At 49.9% G+C, this 13,666-nt stretch overlaps 1 protein-coding gene across 1 annotated transcript in view; it reads right to left on the bottom strand.

Moving 5' to 3' along the window:
- KCNN3 (potassium calcium-activated channel subfamily N member 3) overlaps window positions 1–13,666 on the bottom strand; it is a 165,339-nt gene that overhangs the window by 114,291 nt on the left and 37,382 nt on the right. Inside the window, 1 exon segment of the mRNA XM_033195907.1 lies at window positions 2,119–2,214. Within this exon segment, the coding sequence (XP_033051798.1) occupies window positions 2,119–2,214 (96 nt within the window).

The raw sequence follows: 13,666 nt of genomic DNA, 5'->3' as shown, positions 1-13,666 counted from the left end.
GATGGGGAAACTGAGCCCCAGTGTCAGGATTCAACACAACTGATTTTACTTTGTTTCTCCAAATTGTGTCAGGCCAAAATGAATGACCCCCAATAGCATCATCTACTGCCCATGATTAGGGCTGAAACAGAGATTGGCCATGAGCTGGACATGGGACAATGGGTGCCCAGCCAGGTTCTGGGCTGTCAGCAACATGACCCTGCCACCAGGCCAGAACTGAGTCAAGCGGCAGCTGGACCAGAACAGGCCGAGACCTAGGGCTGCAGGCCCTGACTGAGAACAAGGACCTCAGGAGCATCAGAGGGAGGGACACCTGGCTCTACCCACACCAATGCCTGGAGCAGAAAGAGGAAGTAGTCAGGCTTAGCACCAACATAGTGTGGGGTTGAGGCTAAGAACAGCTCCTCTTCTTCCCCTTCCTCAAGCCTGGGTCATAACTGAGTTTTATGATTCTGCCTTTTTTCTTTGGTGTGTGTGACACCTCCCCACACAGGTCAGGGTGACACATAAGTAATACAGTCTCCCTACAGATGAGGACATGGACCCTGAGGGACTGCTTGGGTCCCAGAGCTGGCTTTGGGTGGGGTGGAACCAGGCCCGGAGCCCAGACTGTCAACTTCTGTCCTATCTCGTTTCCGTGGCCCTGTTCCTCCCTGCCTGTACTCCTGGCTCCTTTCTGGGGCTGACTGGATAATGTCTGAGTTAAAGTCCACCACTTAGTCCAATTCAGACTCCATGAAGGAAGCTGCCTAGTGGCATCTGGCACAAGCACAGCCCCTGTCCAAGCACATGCAACCCTTTAGAGGCTGAAGAGTCCCAGCATCCAGGTCAGTATCCTCTAGTCATCGACGGAATGCAGCCCTGCCAAGGTGGCCTGGAGCTGAGGCTTCCATGTCCCAGTCAACAGCAGTGACCCCTGACCTTTAGACAAAAAGCCAAGGCTCTCCAGGAGGAGGAGGCACGCCCACCTGCATCCGCACAGCGGCTCCACCCTGAAAATGCAGAGTAACAAAAGGGACTGGATTCGAACAGTGTTGTTAAATAGCGCTTCACAAAGCACTCTCCCATGCACTCCTCATCCCATCCTCACAACAGCTCAGCAGAGCTGGAATAAAGTCCCCATGTTCTAGATGAGAAGATCGAGACCCAGGAAGGTCACAGGGCTGGCCAAAGACACTCCGAGAAAAAAGGTCATGGCCGAGCCTTGGCCCCAGTTTTTCTGACTGTGAGCTCTGGTCTTCGTCAGTCTCTCGCATGCTGCCCAGATGTGAATCTATCTGTGCTCCTCCAGCCAAAGGACCGGGATGGTTTCCAGATTCACATGCACATGAGGAAAAACATCTGGATAGTTTAGAACCGCTCAGGTCCACAGCAGTGCAGGTCAGCCTGAAGGGCCGGGGACTGGGGGAGGCTCGTCACCAGAAGATGCCTCAGATCTGTTCCCTCCTGTCTCATCCTCCTGGCCCAAGTTGAACCATCCTCCCTATGTCAGCCAAACTGGAAGTGCACCCTGGAGGCCCAGCCAGTGTTTCTCTGGGTACCAAGTCACTCCTGGGCAGCAAGAAACAGGGGCCTTCTCGGCCACAGCAGTCTCTTATTCTTTCTAGAAAATGACACCCCCAGCCTGGCACCCACAAGGGTGAAGCCCACATCATTCACAAAAAGCAGACTCCTTGGTGGAGTTCGGTGCAGCATATGTGGGGGTACGCGAGGCAGGTCTGCCTCACTGAGGGGATCAACTCAGTGGCCCAAGTTCAGAAAGGATCCAACAAGAGACAGAAAAGGCAGAGCAGTGCATCAGGGGCTCTCCCGGCCCGATGGTGCTCAGTGAGGGTCCCGAATACAGCAACCTCGCTCAGCATGAAGCCCTACGTTTGTCTCTGGGATCCCGACTTCGAAGACAACTTAACAGTTATTCGAAAGCCATAGGGCAGCCTCGCAGTTTCCTCTCCCATTTGGGTCCAAACCAGAAGAGAAGAGCCAAGATCTTGGGCACCGTCTTGTCAAATCACCCAAGTAGCTGCTCGGGGAGTGGGTTTTGGGGGTGGGGATGGGCTCGACTCAGAGCAAGGCCAAAGGATCAGCCGCTGCATGAAGGGGTGAGGCGGGGGCACCTACCTGGACTTCACGTGTGTGGTAGGCGATGATCAAGCCCAAAAGGATGATGGTGGACAGACTGATAAGGCATTTCAGGGCCAACGAAAACATGGAGTCCTGCAGGAACAATGGAGAGAGAGAATTAGGGAGTGCAGGGAAAGGAGCGTCTCACTTTATTCTGCGGCTGTGTAAAAGAGAAGGGGTGGGGACACAGGAGGGACTGTTACCAGCCCCTCCTAGGAGCAGGTGTAGCACAAAGTCAGCCTGAGCCACACGAAAGTCTTGGGCTGTGCCTGGGCTGGCTCTGTTTCAGCAGCTGCCCCCTCTGAGCCTCTGTTTTCTTGGGCTAAGTCATATTTGCATTCCTGGGATGAACCCTACTTGGGCATGATGTATTATGTTTGTTATACATGGCTAGATTCAGTTTGCTGATGTGTTATTTAGAATTTGTACTTCCATGCTCGTAAGTCATATGAACATCGTTCTTTTTTGTGCCGCTATTACATGGTTTGGGCATCAATATTACGCCAGCTTGGGCCTCTGTTTTCTCTTAAACCCAAACCAGAGGATTTCGGAGGCAGAATTCTTTCAGGAATGAATCTGAGTGTCCTGGCAGCTGCTCTCATCTCCTGGCTTAGGCCAAGGGCAGGGGAGGAGGCAGGGACGGCAGAGGAGCTACTGGAGAAAGAAGTGGGTGAGCACAGGAGCAGAGAGGGGTCCTGGCAGGAGAAGGACCCTGAGAGTCCCTCCTGCTAGGGATTAGGTGGAGGAGGTGAGCCCTGTGTTCTCCACCGCAGCCTTTCAGCCCCAGGGCAGCTTAGAGAATCTGAGGGGTGTGGTTAAGAACATGACCTCTGGGGCCACACTGCTGGGTGCCAGTCCCGCAACAGCCACTTAGGGCTACATGACCTTAGAACGCCCACTCCACCTCTCTGCACCAGCGTGCCTCCTGTGTCAGATGGGGATAATATTTGGGCCTACCTCACAGGGCTGTTGTGAAAATAAAGGAGTTAATTTACCTAAAGTGCCCAAAACAGTGCCTGGCCAAGTAAGTGTTAACTACCCTTATCATTTACTCTGCATCCTCTACAAATCAGGGTGTCTGGGTTGGAATTTGGTGCACCTCTGGGCATTTCAAAGCTGTAAGTAGAGATAGCTCCCAGTTCCAAAGGGAGGTGGGAACACAGCCCTGAGCAAAGGCAGCGGATAAGATCCAGGAAGCATTTCCAAGCAGCGACTGTGTGTGGGTGTGGCGGCCCTGCACTTGGTCCGGAGTGGTGCACGCCACAAAAGAAACAGCCCCTGTCCTCAGGGAGTTGGTCATTAGAAGAATGATGCCCAATTTCTGGAAGGCACCTTACAGTTTACAAGGTGGTTTCACGTATATGTTCTCATCCTTCCTCACAACAGCCCTCGGCCTTTTACCTTATAGATATTACAGGCTGAGGCCCAGAGGGGTGGGTGGCTTGTGCCAGAATTCAAAGCCAAGGCCTCTGACTCGCAGTACAGAGCACGCCCACAAGCCCTCAGGCACACTCTCCGGTGGGAAACAATGTAGAAAAATGGGAAGCATTCATTTAAATAGACCTAAAGGACACCTTAAGACAACAAGGTAAGGGAGAATATGATCAGCTGGCAGAGTGAGACCTACAGTAGAGCTAGGGGAGCTCGAGGGAGGGAGGCCACTGTGGATGGGTCAGAGGCAGCTTTCAGAGGCGGATGTGACGGCCGCTGAGATCTGTGGAGTGAGGCGGTATGTCCAATATGGCAACCACAAGAATGAGAGGAGGGCTTGGGACTCGAACCCAGGACTTCCAAGTGCCCAGGTCCATGCTCTCGGCCACCCTCTGTGGGCTAAAACAGAATGAAAGCGCTCTCCCTGATGTCTATTAATCTCCCCATTCATTTCATTGGTACAGTTCTTGAGGCCCACTGGAGATATAAAGAAAACTAATAAAGTAACTCATTCATTCACTCTTTCACAACAATTTCAACCACTTCTCATTTGCTGGGCACTTGCTAGATATCCACCCGTGTGCTAGATTCTATATACACAGTGATACACACCAGAAGCTTCTGATCTGGCTTATTCACTAACTCTGACTTTCTACATTGTATGGGGTCGTCCAACTATGGGAAAAGATCTCCATTATTTGCTATACATAAGATGATCTACACATAAGCAAGTCTTCTTTTAGCCTCTTCATGTTCCACGGTTCCGTGAAGAGCAGCCTGCAATCATTTACTCAGCATACATGTATGGGGGCCTAAGGAGGGTTGATGCTGTTCTGGTCCAATGTAAACACAGAGAACCAGAGGGCCAGAACACAGTGCTGGCCCTCAAAAACGTTCTGATCTTCACAAGCACTGCCTGATGCCTGAAACGCTACCCAACCACAAGACCCAGATGGAGCTGAAAAGAGCAAACGGTGAATTCAGGAACACTCAGACTGTATTAGGGTAAGACAAACCTCCCTGCACGAATCAACTGGGGACAGCTCACAATGTTTTCCAGCCAGAAATGACCATAACTTTCTTTTCAAAAGGGTCTGAAAGCATCTGGGAGCATCACACCTCCCTGGGAAGGATTTGGGATCAGTCGTACATTTCAGCCTCTTATTTATTTCTTTTGGCAGAAATGAACTGACATCAGAATCCAAGTCTATTTCCATCATTTTAAAGGAAGCAGTGAAGGGAAATGGGCCAGATGCTGTCTCTCTCCTTTGAGCCTCTTCCTTTTGTCCTAAAGCTCAAAACCTTTACATGAACAGGCAACTCCCACCTGCTTCTTGGTTTTGGCCAGTACAACCTCCCTGGCCAGCTCCAGCCCCATCTGCGGGATGACCAAGCTGTGTGCTGGATCAACAGGGACTCTCAATATCTTACAGATTTCTTTGCATTCTCCATCAAGTCAATAAAAAAAATTAACCAACCACTTTTAATAGCTGGAAAATATGTCAAAGAAGTCTGGCTGAACTAGGAATGTTTTCTATTTGGTAAAATGTTGAATTAGCATCTTCTCTTTGCTGCCTGAACATCAATGAAGCTTGAAATTGATATGGTTCCTTGGGGAACAGCAGTGACACAGGGCTGCCATACACCCCAGGATGGGGTACCTGCCACACCCATTGCCCCTACTCACTCCCATCTGAGGGCCAATAAGGCACTAGCAGAACAGAGGGAATCCAGTGGTCAACTGGTCAACCCTTCTGCCCCATGACTCAGAACTTTTCAACGTCAAGTAACAATCCTTAACACACAGGAATACTCAGGAATTATATCTCATTACATGAGAGTCATTTTAAAACCCATTTATTCCTAAATGCCCACAAATGTTCAAGTGGTTAAGTAGATTTGAGATCAGGCAGTGATGGAACACTATGCAGTCACTAAAAAACACTTCTGCAGAGAATATCTGAAGACAAGGAGAATGGTTGATGATAGAATATTAAGTGAAAAACTCAGATCCCAACACGATATGTAGTATATTTCCAATTATTTAGTTTTTAAGCTTTTTTTCGTGTAGAAAAAGACTGAAAATATGTCAACAGGATTCCTAAGAGCTGCCTCCATCCATGTGGTCCCTGTTCTGCTCCAGGCCACAAGCCAGCCCTTCACAGATCTGTGATTTCTCATTGATGACAATAATCTGTAATAAAGCACATTTACAGGGGCCTACCATGCAAGGACGGCATCATCAACCCACTCTTACAGAGGAGAAAACGGAAGCTCTCAGAAGTTAAGTAACTTGTCCAAGGGCAGGGCTCACCATGGCAAAGCCAGGATTTGCAGAAGCCAGGTTTTATAACCAGATCTGTCTGCCTCCAGGTTCCATACCCTGCCTGTGCCCCAGCACCCCACCTGCTCCTGCGGCCACGCCTTGCTGGCCCTCCAATATCTGCAGTGAGGCTTCTTAGAGCTGCTCCAGCCTTTCCTCCCCTGAGGCTGTGCAGAGGGTGACGGATTGTGTTCCCCAGCTTCTGAGCCAGCCACAGAAATTGCTCTCCTGGCCTGCCTTGTAGCTTCCAAAAACAGGCCAGAACTGTAATGATGATGGTAGATCCTTCCCAGAGACTTTGAAGTTCTAAATGTGTTTTATTGTTTGGAATATCGCAAAAAAGAGAAAGCTATGCTTACAGACAGAGTCCTGGAGGGGCACTGAACCAAAATGAAATATTAGCTTAATTCAGATAATGATGCACAGGCTCCTTCCCCAACCAAGTTGCTACCCACAAAGAGTGTATGTGTATGGCTGTATGCGTGTGTGTGCTTATACACACATGTGGTCCATTCGTGATTTCTGTCACCGGCTGAAACCCCCAAAGGGAAAAGGTGACAGCATCTGAAGTTTGTATTTACTGAATTAAGGTCTGATGTGCCTGTCTGACATCACTATGTTTTGTGCATTCAGTCTGGGAAATAATTGATTTAGAAATCTTTTCTATCTAATAAGGTCAACTTTTCCTTCAATTTCATGGAGAAGTCCAAAATTGATTGATATTCAACATCGGCTTATGACTGTGGTTCTGTAATGGTTGTCCTAATTAGATACTCTTGTTAATTAATGCTATGCAAATTAAACCAGCCCCTCTTCTGCTGGCAGGGAAGACCGCATCACTAGTCGCTGTTCTCCAGGGAGACCTGAGGCTCCTTTCCCTCCACATCAGCACCAAGCCCTGGCCTTCTTCCTTCCTCAATCTCATGCTGCCCAGTTCTTTTTTTTTTTTTTTTTTTTTTTTTTTTTTTTTTTTTGAGACGGAGTCTCGCTCTGTCGCCCAGGCTGGAGTGCAGTGGCACAATCTCAGCTCACTGCAAGCTCCGCCTCCTGGGTTCACGCCATTCTCCTGCCTCAGCCTCCAGAGTAGCTGGGACTACAGGCGCCCGCCACCTCGCCCGGCTAGTTTTTTCTATTTTTTTAGTAGAGACGGGGTTTCACTGTGTTAGCCAGGATGGTCTCGATCTCCTGACCTCGTGATCCGCCCGTCTCGGCCTCCCAAAGTGCTGGGATTACAGGCTTGAGCCACCGCGCCCGGCCCTGCCCAGTTCTTGAGATCTTTCATTCTTCTTTTTTTTTTCTTTTTTTTTTTTGAGACAGAGTCTTGCTCCATCGCCAGGCTGGAGTGCAGTGATACAATCTCGGCTCACTACAACCTCCGCCTCCCGGGTTCAAGCGATTCTCCTGCCTCAGCTTCCCGAGTAGCTGGGATTACAAGCACATGCCACCATGCCCAGTTGTATTTTTAGTAGAGACGGGGTTTCACCATGTTAGCCAGGATGGTCTCGATCTCTTGACATCATGACCCACCAGTCGTGGCCTCCCAAAGTGCTGGGATTACAGGCATGAGCCACCGCGTCCGGCAGGATCTTTCATTCTTACCCATCATCCTCAGCTCCTATCTTAGCACAGCCTCCTCCTTCCAGGTGGAGCACCCTAATTTAATTGCAAGCCCAGGTGTGGTGGCTTACGCCTGTAAGTCCAACACTTTGGGAGGCCAAGGCAGGTGGATCACTTGAGGCCGGGAGTTCAAGTCCAGCCTGGCCATCATGGTGAAACCCCATCTCTACTAAAAATACAAAAATTAACTGGGTGTGGTGGCGCATGCCTGTAGTCTCAGCTTCTCAGGAGGCTGAGGCAGGAGAATGACTTGAACCCGGGAGATAGAAGTTCTCGGCAGTGAGCCAAGATCATGCCACTGTACTCCAGCCTGGGTGACAGAGCAAGACTCTGTCTCAAAAATAATAATAATAATAATAATAATAATAATTGCAGCTGTTGGTCCTCCCAGCATCCTCAGAGCGGCTTCCCAGCCTGGCTGCTACCAGAAGTCAGCTAACAGAATCCTGTTTCAGTTACTAATGAATGAAGTGACAGAATGAAGTCACTCAGACCCTCTGCCTCCCAGGACTGTCCAACCTGAGACCAGGAGAGACAGCCGATGCTGTCACAGTGGGAAGGGAGACTCTGGGGACTCCAGAGGGCAGCTGGACCTCTGACCAGCCTGAGAAGGAAGAAGGGCCAAGACCCTGATGCTTGCTAGCCAAGAGAGCTCTGGAAGAGAGGCCCAGGGAATGGGCCCAAGGGCGCAGGGGTCCCAGCCTCCTCCGTAGCAAACGACTGGCCTGAACAAGTTGCTTCCTTCTCCTAAGCCTCAGCCCCCCAGTAAAATGAGACTCTTGGACAGAACCATCCCCAAAGTTCAGTTAAGCCTGATGACCAAGACGCCAGGCACACATGCCATGACAAACAGGTCACAGGGACATATCCAACACTCATTCCTTTTTTTTTTTTTTAAGAGTTTCCTTTTACTAGGCATTTTGTAGATGATGAAATGCTGGGTGTGAAATGGTCAGCCACAAAACCCACTCACACCATCTTCTCCTCAAACACAACAAGGCAAGCTTCCTATTTTTAGTCATGAGGGCTAACGAAGATGTTCATTGTCTCTTTCTAAATAACATAGGATTTGAAACCAAAAGGCCAGAGGTTCAAGTCATGTCTTTGCTACTAACTAGCTGTGTGACATTGGGTCAGTCCTTTAACCTCTCTGGGCCTCTGGTTTCTTCTCTGCAAACCAGAACTACCCTTACTTTTCTCACAGCTGTTAGGGGATGAGATAAGATTATGCATACGAAAAATCTCATTCTGTTTTCACACAAAGAGAAGCATGCATTCTCTTGTAGCCAAACACCTCTTCTCTTGCCATGCAGATGTCAGTGCAGGTAAATGCAGCTGATCCTCAGTCTGGAGCTGCTCGCTGCACCCCCAATATCAGCATTTTATGGCTGCAACAATTTATAAAGATATCCCTGAGGCATTTCAGAAAGACACTTGCAATCTGCATAGCCAAACATTCATTCACTCGTGCAGTCATACGACATATATTCACTGAGCACTTACCATGCCCAGGCACTGTGCTGGACACTTGCCAAATGCCAGGGATTCCCCACCCCCTCCAACCCCAACCCACTGAGCCTGAATGCCATCCAAGAGCTCCCAGGAGCTCATCCCAAGGGCTGCCCTCTGCACAATCATCACCCCGTTACCTTGACATCCCATCCTCTCCCTCTTGGACTCTCTCCCTGGCCTCTCCGTCCTGCCCACAGTGCAAGGTCAAGAAGAGATGGGCCAAGGGTCAGGTCAGGGGACCCTGGAGGACACATCAGGCTAGGACAGCCAGGAATGGGCAGGAAGCCCAGACTGAGGGAGAAGACCTACAAGTGGTTCCTTTGTGCTCGAGTGACCAGCGCTCTCCACGGCAGAGCTCAAGCATGGATACTAGCTGCCAAGCTCCAGGAAACTTTCCTGCCTGCCTGAGCCCACTATGTGGGTGAGGACGTCTTTACCACAGGTCCCAGGGGCTGGAGATGGGGCTAAACCTCACTGCCACCTTTTCTCCAGCCCAGTCACCTTCTTACATGAAGCTTCTGTTCTGGGCCCACACCCCAACCCCACAACCAGGGGATGCTTGAGGTGGATCCCCAGTGGGTGGAAAGCTGAGATGAGACCATCCACACTCTCCTCTCAGTCCCAGGAGCTGGCCAGGCATCATGAGCCAGCTGACCCGCATCAGGAAGTGGGGTCTGATCCAGACCCGAGAGCAGGTGGCTCCTCGGAGCCCTGTCCTCAGTCCTCCTGTGCCCTCCTCAGCCCCCATCCCTGAACGGGGGTCCATATACCCACCATCGAAGCTGGGAGCCATTACCTGCTTTAATACTAATTTAATACTAATTTACTAATACTAATTTAATACTAATACACAGGGTAACCTCAGCACCAGGAACCCCGCTAGTCTGCCCTGGGCCCCACACCCTCCCTGAGGCTGGCCATGCCTGGTGCCCCCTTCAGCACTGCCCAGCTGGGGTGACCAGAGCGCCTTTCACCATCTGACCCCATTTTCCCATTGATGTTGTTCTCTCACCCCCACCAGACTGTCAGCCCAGAGGGCGGGGAATTTTTACATTGCATTTGTTCACTCCTACAGCCCCATGCCTAGAACACTGGCACATAGTAAGTCAATAAATATTAGTTGAACGTTGAATATTTGAATGAAGGGAGCAAAATGTTTGAGATATGTCAAGCAGGTAGACACTTCCATCCTGAATTTCCAAATTCATCAGAACTAAAGAGAGGTGATGAAAGTAACAGCTAACAATTATTATTCACTTACCACAGGCCAGGCACTGTGCTAACTTCCTTAGGTCCTCAGAACAACCCATGGCCCCATTCTAGAGATGAGGGATCTGAAGCCTGGATAGGGTCACATTCCCACCGTCCCTGGATGAGGAAGAGGTGGGGGCCAGATTCAAACCTGTGCTCTCACCACTGATCCAGAGGGAACCTCACGAAGACAGGATGGCAATTGCCGGAACATCACCCTTGCAGGCCCTGCCCTCACCAGTCCCACCTGCTCTCTGAAGAAGCCCCCAGTTGTGTGGCTTTAGTGGTGTGATAGACAGTGAACAGACTGAGGTCAGGGTTTGAAGTCTGCACCGTCTCTGCAGACTGGGCCTGGCCACGGGGACACTAGGCAGATAATACATGTGGAGTGAAGGAAGCCAGTGGTCTCGACACAAAACTCATAAAGTCAAGTTGTCCCTGGGGCATTTCCCTGGACCTCTAAGTTGTCACTCCCAGAAAGAGATGGAACCTGATGTCTGAGGGACATCATGCAGTTAATAACAAGGGCATTCAGGTCTGAGCAGAGGGTGGCCTGCTAATGTTTAGTGAAGCCAGCATGACGACCAGGACACCAATTAAGAGAAAATGATCCTCCCCAGGCCCTGGCTCTCCCGCTGTGCGATGCCCCAAGGAAGGCAGAAAAAGGTTATTTAGGAGACCACGCTCCCAAAATATCAAGCCAGACGGGTCACCCCCTTCAGGCCACAAACATAATTCCAATTAAGGAGACAGTTTCCTGTATAAGGTCTGGGCAGAGGGGAACTGGCATATCATGAATTCTCTGCTGCATGCTTGCTTATAATTTATTTTCCTGCCCCACTTACAATATTGGCAAAGGTTCCACGTGATTCAATCAAACATTTTTATTACATGTTTCCATGTGCCAGGCACTGTGCTACGTGCGGGAGGTGGAAACATACATGATGAGGCCTTTTTTTTTTGAGACGGAATCTCGCTCTGTGGCCCAGGCTGGAGTGCAGTGGCCGGATCTCAGCTCACTGCAAGCTCCGCCTCCTGGGTTTATGCCATTCTCTTGCCTCAGCCTCCCGAGTAGCTGGGACTACAGGCGCCCGCCACCTCGCCTGGCTAGTTTTTTGTATTTTTTAGTAGAGACGGGGTTTCACCAGGTTAGCCAGGATGGTCTCAATCTCCTGACCGATGAGGCCTTTTTAAAGGCAGTTTGGTCCTTGCTGCTCCTAAGGTAGCCAAAAGCTGGCCCACCTAGGATTCTTACAGACACAAAGCAAGCACTTAACAAATGTTTGTTGCGTAAATGAATATGGAACGGCAAATACAGATTTAAACCTTCGAGCTCCATACAGAGGCAGAATGGGAGCAGAAGGGTTTGTAACTCCCCACCCCTACAAGTAGGATGGAGGTGGGATGGAAGCCCATGAAGCACACCAATAGCCCAGGTCCTTGTAGAACTGAGGGGCTTGGCACTACCCCAGAGCAATTAAATCGTAATCTCTGCAAGTGAGGTCTCGGCACTAACTTTTAAAAAAAGATCTCAGTGAATCTAATGTGCAGGCCAGAAATGAGAATTGCTGCTCTGGGGCAGAAAAAAACGAGCCAGGAGGCTGGGGTTGCCATCATAGCCCTTCTAAGCTCCCTAAGCAATGGAGCTTAGAAGCCATCTAGTTCAGTGCCCCATGAGTCTCTTCTCTAAGATTCCTGGCACATGGCCATCCAGTCTCTGCTTGATTATCTCCAGGGACTGGAAACTCACTTCCTCTCAATGTAGCCCTGGAGAGATTCTATTCTGGATGGCTCTTTTTCAAAGATCTGCCTGCAGTGCTTGGTCCCAGTGAAACAAATGCCTCTGTGAAGTCCTGCTTTGACTTTAGCATCATGATGTCTATGTCAATGTCTTTGACAAGTGAGCCTCTCCCTGGGACACACACTCATTAACGTACAGAGCACCAGGAGATCCGCTAGTTCCCCAACCCTCATTCTCCACGAGGACACTGAGGCTGCCTTGCCCCCATCATACAGCATCCTGTGTTGGAGAAAACTTTAGAACCCAGGTGTTGGGGCTCCAGGCCTATGGTCACAGGAGCAGGCAGCCCAGCCCACCCTGCTTTTCCTGCTAATGGAAATATAACAACCAGTCCCTGAATTCATCTGTTCTCCAAAAGCCTGTATCCCTATCCTGGAAGTCAACTCCAAGCCTGTCACCTAGTCACTGTTTCCTTCTCCAATAAAAAGTGGGCCCCTGATTAGCTTTTAGCCTCCTCTGCTTGTGGAAAGTGAGTGCTCTTGGCCAGTTAGCAATTACGTTACTCTTGCGGTGTCAAGAAGTCCCTACAGCCTCCTCCGGCTCTGATGAATGCGTACCTGCCACTGTGCATCAGGTTCTGAAGGTTCTGACACCATACCTTTATCTCAGGAGAACTGCATAGCACACTGAAGGTCCCTAGTCCCAGCACCCAAATCTGTCCTGGCATCTGGGGTGTACAGAGTTACAGTGAAACACTTAACCTTGATTCACCCTCCCAGAGCCTCCCAGAACGCTGCTCAATTTGCTATCACCGTGAGGGGTTCACCTAGCAAATATTTACTGCTCCACCTGCCAAGGATCTGGCCCCCATATTTCATCCAGATTGCAGGAATCCCCATTTTCTTAAATGTTCTAGAATATTTGAAACAAATAAATGTGCTTTCTGGATGGCTTGCTTTGAAGTAGTTTTGTTTTCTCTTAGTAAAACCTATCTGACCCCCAAATGAATACAACAGCAGGAAATCACTTTGCTCTGCAGAAAGCTGTGGGCTCCCTGCTAGACTGGGTTGCTGACTAGAACCAAACCAGCCTAGCTGGGCTTGTCCCAGGCCTGGGCTTCCCTTTCCCCATCCTGCCCCAGCCATCGCTGACCAGACGCACAACAGATTCCCAGATTCTCTGCAGGAGCTGTGGTCAGCTAGTTACAAGGAACTGGTACATTCACTTCAGATAGCTATAACTTGAAATAAAGTTGATTTGCATCACCTGATAGCCACAGAGAAGTATGTGGGTTTTTTTAAAGACACAAAGCAAGGCCTACAGATGATTCCCCACCCTGGGTCTCTCAGCCTTATCACCCCTCCAATTAGCCCTTTCCTCCCTCCAGCCCTTGCCTCTGTTTGCACCAGAGGCTGCTGCAACACTAGGGCCCCAGCTGAACCTTCCAACTTCGTCAGAGAATTCCAAAATGGAGAAAACCACCACTCCCCACCTGAAGCTCAGAGGCAAAAACCCATTTCCATCCCCACACAGGACAAAATCATCCCCCAACCCCGACAATGTTTGGGCCAAACGAAAATTTTTAAGACACCCAGAAATCACATATGGTGAGAAAAACAACCGCCTGCGGCTCCACAGACATCTCTGGAGGCTGTTCTGGAGTTTCCCAG

This window comes from Trachypithecus francoisi, unplaced genomic scaffold (assembly GCF_009764315.1).
Source record: "Trachypithecus francoisi isolate TF-2019V2 unplaced genomic scaffold, Tfra_2.0 Lachesis_group5, whole genome shotgun sequence".
In the NCBI taxonomy this organism is placed as follows: domain Eukaryota; kingdom Metazoa; phylum Chordata; class Mammalia; order Primates; family Cercopithecidae; genus Trachypithecus; species Trachypithecus francoisi.
The sequence above is the reverse complement of the archived record's forward strand: the minus strand, read 5'-3'. Positions and strand labels throughout refer to the sequence as shown.